The sequence below is a fragment of the Grampus griseus genome (genome assembly GCF_964374135.1).
Source record: "Grampus griseus genome assembly, chromosome: 10".
Classification (NCBI taxonomy): Eukaryota; Metazoa; Chordata; class Mammalia; order Artiodactyla; family Delphinidae; genus Grampus; species Grampus griseus.
This window is the reverse complement of record NC_139004.1, coordinates 1,904,813-1,915,318: the sequence shown is the minus strand read 5'-3', so window position 1 is coordinate 1,915,318 and position 10,506 is coordinate 1,904,813. Positions and strand designations below refer to the sequence as shown.

The following is a 10,506-nucleotide window of genomic DNA, read 5'->3' as shown; positions in this document are numbered from 1 at the left end:
CCCCGCCTTCCGGGGACACTCCCTTCCGCCTATAAGGGCCGCGCTCTGCGCTCTGCGCTCTGCCCAGACCACGCACCTCGCCCAGACAGCCCAGCAGCGGGTAAGGCCGGGTAGCGATCTGGGCCGGGCGGGAGAGGCTCCGATCCGCGAGCACCCCTCGGGGTCCCGCGTCCGGTGGTCACCCCGCGCCGCCGTGCGCTCCGCGGGGTGCCCGCGTCCGGTGGTCACCGCGCCCCGTCGTGCGCCCCGCGGGGTCCCCGCGTCCGGTGGGCACCCCGCCCCGCCGTGCGCCTCGCGGGGTCCCTGAGCCCGGTGGTTACCGCCACCTGCCCTGTGCCCCACCCGGGGTCCCCGGCGCTGCGTCCCGGGAGACCAAACCGGGCGGCCTGCGGCAGACGGAGGTCGTTCCCTGGGGCCTGAAGGCGGAAGCGGAAGCCGAAGCCGGAGTCCAGAATGTTTCTCTCTCTGTGACTGTTTCCAGGCAGCCCCGGCGGAGCGGCTTCTCCTTTCTGCGGCTGGAGGCAGGGAAGGGAGGCCGGTGCGATCCTAGAGATTATTTATCAGCAGCAACAGTAATAATTCAACTTAGCACTTACACGCTGGGCAGCCAGCACGACTGTTCCTCTTTCTCGATTGTATGTGGGCTGAGAGTCGAGGTCAGGTGGGGAGAGTGCTTGGCTGAGCTGAGCGCAAGGCCAGGTGCTTCACCTGCAGCCCCTCCGTGCCCGCGGGAGTGACAGAGGATACTTGTCACCTTCTCCTTGTCGGGCTGCCCTACCTGACCCCGGGGCCTGTGTTGGCTTCCCACTCTCAGATCCTTCACCAGCTGTGAGACTGCGGACCTCTCTAAACACCAGCAAGTGAATCTCAAAAACGAGCATACTTCTGTCTCTTTTGCGGGAATTTGCTTTAATGAGTAGCAGGTAGCTATGACTTTCTAATAGAAACATTCTTTTTCAGGTAAAAGTGGGCAGTGGATTCATGGCTCAAATGAATCAGAGACTTGAACGGAGGGTGGGAAGTGTGCGCTCCCACGTGTGGTAGGGAAGGGCCCAGATGCACCTGTCTGCACGGCCAGGGCCCTTTAGGACACGGAGTCCTGATCCCGTGTCACTGCTGAAGCCTTGGCCAGTCGCCCCAAGCTCCCACAGTTGTGCGCATGGAGTGTTCTTGCCCTCCGCGAGAGGGAGATAGAGAGACAGAGAGGGAGAGAGAAAGTACAAGTTCGTTGCAGGGTATTTCAAGGTGGCTGGCGTGAGTTGAGGAGGAGATGGGGAAGTGGCGTTGCCGATTGGCTGGTGTGGCAGGGGGCAGCTCAGGGCTCTGCTCTGTGTTGCAGCCTCACCATGGAGCAGTTGAGCGCGGCAAACACCCGCTTCGCCTTGGACCTGTTCCGCGCCCTGAACAAGAGCGATCCTGCCGGCAACATCTTCATCTCCCCCTTCAGCATTTCATCAGCGCTGGCCATGGTCTTTCTGGGGACCAGAGGCAATACCGCAGCGCAGATGTCCAAGGTGAGCAGAAACTAGCTCTCCCAGCTGGTGCCTACCGCACAGACCGTACCAGAAAGTTGTGCCTTTGAGCTCTTGCAGCGCGTTTGTACAAAACTGTATTTCGGTGTTCAGCATTGTGTGTTATATTATACATTATACTTCATGAAGTCAGACTTTCAGAAAAAGCCCCAGGAAAAATCCACTGGGATGCAGGCTGTCATTCATGACCCAGTCTTTACTGAGCACCTGCGATGTGCCAGGCTCTGCTTTTAGTGGGACTGAGGACGGAGCAGGAAGAAAGCCGACAACCCCCTGCCGTGGGCTGCTTCCGTTCCCGCAAGGAGTCTGCAGGGCTTTCCTGTAAGCCACGCCCTCCCCCGCCCAGGACTGTCCAGTTTCTGCTTTGCCTGTGATACTCAGCGACTCCCGTAATGTCGGCTGTGTCTTGATACTTTTGAGCATAATGACACCTAGTCGAGAAGTCAAGGGGACACGAGAGCCTGTGAGTCCGTGTTCCTACCCCTGGGCCTGGCACCAGGTGTGCCCTGGTGGGCTGTGACCCCCGTTCCCGTGTGAACAGTAGGGCCCTGCAGGGAGAGGGGGCGGGGATGCTGAGGGTCCTGCCTGTCCTTGGTGGGTGTGGAGGGCACCTGTGTGCGGGGCGTGCTTTATGCTGAGTGGGGAACTCTGGCTTTCCTTGAAAAGAGGGGTGAAAGTGAAGGTCTTTCTCACACACGGGTCACAGATTACGCTGCAGTTAGAGCCAGGGAAGGTCCAGCCCGGATCCACGTTTATGGGCCTGTTCCAGCTGCAAAGCTGCTATTTCTGTACTTTAGGAAAAACCAACCTTTTTCATCACTGCAGATACAAAAGCGTTTGAAAGTTTTTTAGAATCCACTTTAAAAAGAACCCCGGTTCTAGTCATTGTTAGTCGTCCCCTGCAAGGTAAGCTGAGCTTGTGTTTTGAGGCTCTCCAGGAACTTTATAAGCTCAGTAAAGAACAGTCTTAAGTTTTTACCCCCGTTTCCAGTAAAGAGATCCGTCACAGCACCCCCACGCACATTCCACATCTCAGTGAGTAAGCGGCCTTTGTACACGGTGGCGGTTCTTCCTTGTGCCTTAAAAGCAAGGAACCAGCCCAGGCCTCATAAAACCAGAAAGGGACTCTAGATGTAACTGATGTATGGGAATTCAACTTTGCCCCATGTTAAGTTTAAGGAAATTATTTTTAAGTAAGTGAGTTACTGATGCCAGTACTGCAAGGAAAAAAAATAAAAACCTCTCAATCTGTACCATCTCTGTGTTCTTACATAGCTGATGATTCTTATCTTTACTGTTTATTTCTGAGAACTTTAAGTAAAATTATATTTGTATAGAATATACATATGAACTTACCACTTCTGATTTTGGGGAAAAAAGCGACTTGTGTAAATATTTAGCTTGTTAAGCACTCCTATTTGTGGAACTCTAATTATACCAAAAAAGTGATGGGAAAACGGTTTCCAATGTCCTTATTATGTTTCACCAAGCGATACATTTTGGATTTTCTATTACTTGTTCTCCAATGAAAAATGGAAAATGAAGATGGCTGGGGATCATCAATAATTAGTAATATTAATTTGATTTGATGGAAGCAAATGCCAAGGAACCAGCTTATAATTTCAAAAGAAATGGTTATAGAAATAATGTGTTCTTTCTTTTAGGCTCTCTATTTCAAAGAGGTTGAGGAGATTCATTCGGGATTTCAGAGTTTGAATGCTGATATCAACAAACATGGAGCTCCCTACATTCTGAAACTTGCTAACAGGTTATATGGAGAGAAAAGCTATGATTTCCTCCCTGTAAGTACTTTGCTCTTCATGTTCCAAAACTCACTAGACAATGCAGACTCTTTTCCAGCACAATCAAGTCACAGAAGTCAGCTTTAAGTTTTATAAACATTCAGCAAAATCATCCAGAATGAAAACACGACAGACAGTTTTCCCGGAAATGGATGTGATTTCATTTTCTAGTCTCCACAGTGAAAAGATTGACCCTGGCTGTTTTGCTAAAGCAAGAGTGAATTCCATGATTCACTTTCAAGTACAATCAGTATTTGCTTGTTTATGAAAATGTTAGTCAAGGGGTAGAAAAGAATTGGTAAATTTTGTTTTATTTTATTTGGGCTGTGCCACGTGGCATGTGGGATCTTAGTTCCCTGACCAGGGGTTGAACCCCTGCCCCCTGCAGTGGAAGCACAGAGTCTTAACCACAGGAGCGCCAGGGAAGTCCCCAGGAGTTGGTAAATTTTATACAACACTGAAACTACTGAACTGTACACTTAAAAGTGCTTAAGGTCGTCAGTTGAATGCTGTGTGTTTTTCACTATAGTAAAAAATGTAGAAGGGTTAGAATTTTTTTGTTACAATGAAATATGCCTTTTGGGACAATTTCTGTTGCTTTTAAGGATTTTACAAAACGATTTCTGTATGGAGTAGGAGTTACTCACATTTCCTTTTTCTTTCCTTAAACAGGAGTTCTTAGCTTCAACTCAGAAAATGTACGGTGCTGAACTGGCCAGTGTGGATTTTCTGCAGGCCGCCGAAGACGCAAGGAAGACCATAAACGAGTGGGTCAAAGGGCAGACGGAAGGTGAGTGAGGGCAGCCCTGATCGTACACACTGATGCTTCCTTTCGTCCACCCGCCTGGACCTTGCAGGTGACTCCCTCTCCCCTTCCCTAGCCCCTCAGCCTGACCCTGGGGTCCACCTTGCACTGCCCAACTGCCCAGGGCCAGACAGGGCCAGGCCTTCCTTTCTTCTTTCTTCCTTCTTTCCTTCCTTCCTTCCTTTCTTTTTTCTTTCTTTCCTTCCTTCCTTCCATTTTAAATAAATTTGTTTATTTTATATATTTATTTTTGGCTGCGTTGGGTCTTCGTTGCTGCGCGCGGCTTTCTCTACTTGAGGTGAGTGGGGGCTACTCTTTGTTGAGGTGCGTGGGCTTCTCACTGCGGTGGCTTCTCTTGTTGCAGAGCACGGGCTCTAGGCGGGCGAGCTCAGTAGTTGTGGCGCACGGGCTTAGTTGCTCCGTGGCATGTGGGATCTTTCCGGACCAGGGCTCGAACCCTTAGTCCCCTGCATTGGCAGGCGGATTCTTAACCACTGCACCACGGGGGGATGTCCCCAGAGAGCTTTCAAATGTAGGAATTCCTCAAAGTGGAAATGTAAACATGATTTAACTGAAGATGCTAAATGTTTTCTACCCATAAGTTCCCCAAACTACATTTTAAAATGAAAACTAACATTGAACGAAGACTGAAAGAGATGAAAATCTTGTGAATCAATATTTACAAGCTACTGTGGTCATAAATACTTTTCGCCAATATCTTGTCTAAGACACCAGGGTCGGGAGGTGGGGCTGCGTCTCCTCAGGCTCTCTTTCTGGTTTGTGTTACTGTCGTAGTCACGGAACGGTTGAGGCACCCACAGGACACCTGTGTTCCTTCCATCAGGGACTGTCACGGCCATGCCACATCATGAGTGGGGCCTGTGTTTCAGGGGAGGAACTGTCCTACCTTTTGAATATTTGTTAAAAGCTTTCCTGTGAGAGTTAGGCATCTAACTTGGAAGATTTGAAGAAGGGAGCTATTTATTAGTGACAAAACATTTTGGTTAAGAAATTGTTCTTTTCCTGAAGAAGAATGGCCAGTCACAAAATGAGGCCACTACTTATCCCACGTTCCAGAAAAGACGAGTTTTCCTGGTTTTAGCCTTTAAACAATTGACTTGTTTTGAAGCATCGGCCCTTTGGGGGCAGATTGTGTCCCCCTGATCTGCCCCTCGAGCTGGTTTATTTAAAGTAGAAGCACCCCGGGGGCTTGGCTGACTTAGTACCATGTTAAAGGAAATTAAATAGAAGGAAGAATTTGAGTGGCATTTCATTGCTAATCAAAGGTCAGTTCAAATGTGGAATTCTGATAGGTGGATTTTTAAAAAGCTAACTTTGTCTTTTTAGGGAAAATTCCCGACCTGTTGGCCTCAGATGGGGTTGATAGCACGACTAAGCTGGTGCTGGTGAATGCCATCTATTTCAAGGGAAACTGGCAGGAGAAATTCATGATGGAGGCCACAGAAGATGCAGCTTTCAGACTGAATAAGGTGAGGGCAGGTGACCGTCTAGAAGACTGTGCACTCTAAAGCCACGCTGAGAACAATGTTAGTGATCTGTGTTTTAATTGTTTAGAAAGACACAAAACTAGTGAAAATGATGTATCAGAAGAAGAAGTTTCGGCTTGGCCACATCGAGGACCTTAAGTGCCGGGTGCTGGAACTGCCCTACGAGGGAGAGGACCTCAGCATGGTCATCCTGCTGCCGGATGACATCCTGGACGAGTCCACGGGGCTGAGGAAGGTGCGCCTCCCCACCCCGAGTGATGCGCGGACCCTGTGTGTGTGTGTGTGTGTGTGTCGGGTATAGGTGCTTGTACTTTGTTTAGTGGGGTGACCCGGTGTTCCTTCCCAGTTTCCCATCACTCCTTTGTAAATTAGCCCATCCACGTGTGCCAGTGTGAAGCTCCACATTTATTTATTTATGTTTATAGAGACTTTTATTATTGAGGTATAATGACATGTAACATTATGTTAGTTTCAGGAGTACAACATAATGATTCTATAACTGCATATGATGTGAAAGGGTTACCATAATAAGTCTAGTTAACATCCATCACCACACAGTTATAATTTTTTTTCTTGTGATGAGAACTTTTTTTTTCCTGTGCATATAATTTTATTTTATTTATTTTTTTATTGTATGTTTTTTAATATCATTATTGCAGTATAATTGCTTCATGTTGTGTTAGTTGCTGCTGTATAACAAAGTGAATCAGCTATACGTATACATATATCCCCATATCTCCTCCCTCTTGCGTCTCCCTTCCACCCTCCGTATCCCACCCCTCTACGTGGTCACAAAGCACCGAGCTGATCTCCCTGTGCTATGCAGCTGCTTCCCACTAGCTATCTAGTTTACGTTTGGTAGCGTATACGCCACGCTACCAAATGCCACTCTCTCGCTTCATCCCAGCTTACCCTTCCCCCTCCCCGAGTCCTCAGGTCCCTTCTCTAGTAGGTCTGCGTCTTTATTCCTGCCCTGCCCCTAGGTTCATCAGTACCGCGTTTTTAGATTCCATACATATGCCTTAGCATACGGTATTTGTGTTTCTCTCTCTGACTTATTTCACTCTGTATGACAGACTCTAGGTCCATGCACCTCATTACAGATAACTCAGTTTCGTTCCTTTTTATGGAAGGCCCACATTTAAATGTTCAGCTACTATCGGTGCACAACGTGGCGGGAACATCTAAGGTACAGACCGAGTGGAACGCTGGCCAGGGGCAGCTCGTGGAGACTCCCTTAGATGAGCTTTGGAGGCCCGTGCCATAAATGGGGACTGTTTCATTAAAACAATTTTTTTAAATGAAAAACCCTCGACCATTATAGTTTCGCCATGTGCTGTAAAATCTGGTCATTGTCACCCCAGTTCACGTAGGTTGTGCATTAAATGTCCAACTGCTACATGACAGGAAAAGATCCACGTGCCCCGTTAGTCTGAGAGATAAGCCCGCTGCCTAACCTGAACTTTGTCTGCGGTTTCTCTTATTGTAATTTAAAGGCAATCGTATCTCTTGCCAGGGCCAGGAAGAGGCAAAACTGTGAAGAGTGAGGTTTTGCTTCAGTGTCTCTGGCCTGTTGTGTGCTTTTCCCCTCCCCCACCCCTAACCAAACTTGCTGTTGGATGGTGTTTATATTAGCCATTTGCAGCTCTAGAGCATAAGTTAAAACCACTGTGTTCCTTCTTTCAATTGTATTTGCATACTTGTCCGTTCCTGATTATCAAAAAGAAAGTCTGGAATGACCAGCACCAGTAGAAAAGTGGAATGTGCGTCTGTGCCAGGGCAGTAGCAGTGATAATAGTAATGACAGTAGCTGACCTTACACAGCACTTGTGTAGGGTGACTCATTCAGCACTTACAGCGCTCCAAGTATGTGCTACTGTTATCCCATTTTAGATGAGGAACTAGGGCCATTTCTGTGTTTACCAATGAGCTACATCTATCAGAGATAACTTCCGCTGTGTGAGGTTCCCAGATAAACACAGTGATCACTGGGGTTCAGAATAAACAGAATGAAATAATGGAAGAAAGCTTTAAAATACCCTCTTGCATCACGCGACCAATTAGGGCAATTTTAGCCAGGACGGCCCGTGACCCATGTGGCAGGGGCCTGGTGAGTCCTGGGTGGATGGGCCCTTGGTGGCTGGGAACGCAGCTCTGTTCATTATCACCAATAGCCAGAAAGAAATGAAATCCTCCAAATGGAATCTCTGTTGGTACAAAACATGAAGGAAGCTAGGGAGCCCGTTCATTCAAACAATGCTTCATTAACTTCCTTCTATAAAATGATTTCAGCTCTTGTTTTTGCCCATTCCGAATCCAGATTGAGCAACAGCTGACTTTGGAAAAGCTGCGTGAGTGGACCAGACCCGAGAATCTGGATCTCTTTGAGGTCAACGTCCAGCTGCCCAGGTTTAAGCTGGAGGAGAGCTACGAGCTCAGCACTCTGCTGGCCTCCCTGGGTATGCAGGATCTCTTCAGTAGCAAGGCTGACCTGTCCGGCATATCAGGAGCCGGAGGCCTCTCTGTATCGAAGGTGGTCCACAAGTCCTTCGTGGAGGTGAACGAGGAGGGCACAGAGGCGGCGGCTGCCACCGCGGTCACCGTCAGCTACTGCATGCTGTTGACAGAGGAGTATTTCACCGCCGACCACCCGTTCATTTTCTTCATTCGGCACAATCCGTCCACTAGCATCCTGTTCCTCGGCAGACTTTCCTCCCCGTAGAGACTAGAAATACAAGGTCAGGCTTGCAGCATTTTACCTGCCCTTTCAATGGTGACCATTTTCATAGATCTTTACCAGTATAACTGCTATCCAAAAATGAATCTTTAATCTCCTTTGTAAGCTCGGTCCTGTTGGCTGCTTACACCCATTAACTTGGCATGGGTATCTGTTCTTCTTTGTTTTTTTTTTCTGCGGTACGTGGGCCTCTCACTGCTGCGGCCTCTCCCGTTGCGGAGCACAGGCTCCGGACGCGCAGGCTCAGCGGCCATGGCTCACGGGCCCAGCCGCTCCGCGGCACGTGGGATCTTCCCGGACCGGGGCACGAACCCACGTCCCCTGCATCAGCAGGCGGACTCTCAACCACTGCGCCACCAGGGAAGCCCTCTTCTTTTTTTATGCTAAAAATATCCAGTGATTTCTTTTGAATGCATCAAGTTAAAAAAGCAAAGAAAAAATCAGATGTGTAGATTCTTGACAACGTAGAAATCTATGAAGTTGCTATACTTTCCTGAGAGCCGGGGGGAACACGGTCACTCTGTCATCTGTTTTATAGATAGACCTTTGGAAGCCGTAATATAGAGATACCCTGATTGTTGAAGGGCGGCTTAAAAACAGATATTCAATTGAAATACCGCAGAGCGCAGCAGTTAAGGGTCTGCGTTATGAAGACAGACTTGCCTTGGCAATGTCTCTGAGCCTGTGTTCTGCAGGATTTGTATCCCATTACAGCCCTCCAGGTGTCAAACTATCAAAGAGCCACCTGGTGATAACCTAACCCCTCCTTTTTTTCTGTTCTCCCTTTTCCTTCCTGATATGAGTTGGTGTGGGATCACAAGGAATCAAGCAGTAGGTGTCTCACCATGAAAGATGCCAAGAAATGACAAAAAGAAAAATGTCGTAGGAGATACTATTAAGCGAAGAGGTGGCGCAGAGATCTCATTGTTAACCGGCTTCTGCCGTGTTTTCTGATAAAGGCTCTTGACGTCCATAGTATGGTAATGGTACGGCTTTATGCAACGCTGTGGTGGGAGATGGGGTGAGGCTGCACTCTGATTAACATAACCCTTCGTTAATGCACTCCTTGGAAGGGGGCGTGAAATGCTGCACCTCTGTGCTCCCATAAAGCTGGTGGGCTGGTTAATAAAGTTTCCTAAGATGCTGCAAACCAGACTGACCTCAGTCGTCTTCTTGTTTCTCCCTGATCTCAGACAAGCCAAGACTGCAAAAGGGGGTTCTTGGCCTGACCAGCGATCACGTCTGTCCTGATAGGGAGTGACTCCACAGCACAAAACAAAATTTCAGCAAATCTCATGTTGGCAAGCATTTCTTCCTTCTTTTTTCCTTAAGATACTTACTAGCACCTGCCATGTCCCAGGTCGTTTTAGCTACAGGGACAACAAGAAAAGCCACAGTCACTGCCTTCTGCTACGCTTTTTTTGTTGTTGTTTGTTTTGTTTGCAGCACGCAGGCCTCTCACCGTTGTGGCCTCTCCCATTGCGGAGCACAGGCTCCGGACACGCAGGCTCAGCGGCCATGGCTCATGGGCCCAGCCGCTCCGCGGCACGTGGGATCTTCCCAGACCGGGGCACGAACCTGTGTCCCCTGCATCGGCAGGCGGACTCTCAACCACTGCGCCACCAGGGAAGCCCTCCTCATCCTAAAATCTACTCAGTGATTTAGACTAAATCGTGTTAATTGAGTTACATGGGCTCCAAGCCCATCTGCTCAATCCTCCTTCTTGTATTTGAGGGAAGAGGCCCATGGACTACCAGTCAGTTGTTGAAATCAGAAAAACTAGTAAATTCAAGAGCAGAGACTAGATGCAATTCTTTCTTTCTTTCTTTTTTTTGGCCTCCCTGCATGCAGCAAATGGAATCTTGGCTCTCCACGCAGGGATTGAACCTGGGCCCTCAGCCGTGAGCGTGCGGAGGCCAAACCACTGGGCCACCAGGGAAGTCCCCCAGTTCATACTTTACGTGGAAAACGTCTGCTTCTCATAATGGTGAAGTAGGTAACTCAAACCTCTTAAGACCAACTGAAAAAGCAACCAAACAAAATTAGCATCAGCCCATAGGAGGAAGGTTGACATGATCATCACAAATTACTGGGCCAAGATCCAGGAGAAACAGGTGCAGTT

The 10,506-nt window shown here is 48.5% G+C and overlaps 1 protein-coding gene across 1 annotated transcript; it reads left to right on the top strand.

The window, feature by feature from the left end:
• On the top strand, positions 1-9,534 carry SERPINB1 (serpin family B member 1). The gene is made up of 7 exons (XM_082662584.1): positions 1-100; positions 1,340-1,514; positions 3,197-3,334; positions 4,007-4,124; positions 5,487-5,629; positions 5,715-5,882; positions 7,968-9,534. The coding sequence occupies exons 2-7, from the start codon at positions 1,347-1,349 to the stop codon at positions 8,367-8,369; spliced, it is 1,137 nt and encodes a 378-aa protein (XP_082518710.1). The 5' UTR covers positions 1-100; positions 1,340-1,346; the 3' UTR covers positions 8,370-9,534.
• The last annotated feature ends 972 nt before the right edge of the window (positions 9,535-10,506 follow it).

Bases quoted from the DNA above. Each gene is read 5' to 3' on its own strand.
- SERPINB1 (XM_082662584.1), top strand. From the start codon at position 1,347: ATGGAGCAGTTGAGCGCGGCAAACACCCGCTTCGCCTTGGACCTGTTC. The intron at 1,515-3,196 runs GTGAGCAGAAAC...TCTTTCTTTTAG, and splicing joins CCGCAGCGCAGATGTCCAAG to GCTCTCTATTTCAAAGAGGT. The intron at 4,125-5,486 runs GTGAGTGAGGGC...TTGTCTTTTTAG, and splicing joins GGTCAAAGGGCAGACGGAAG to GGAAAATTCCCGACCTGTTG.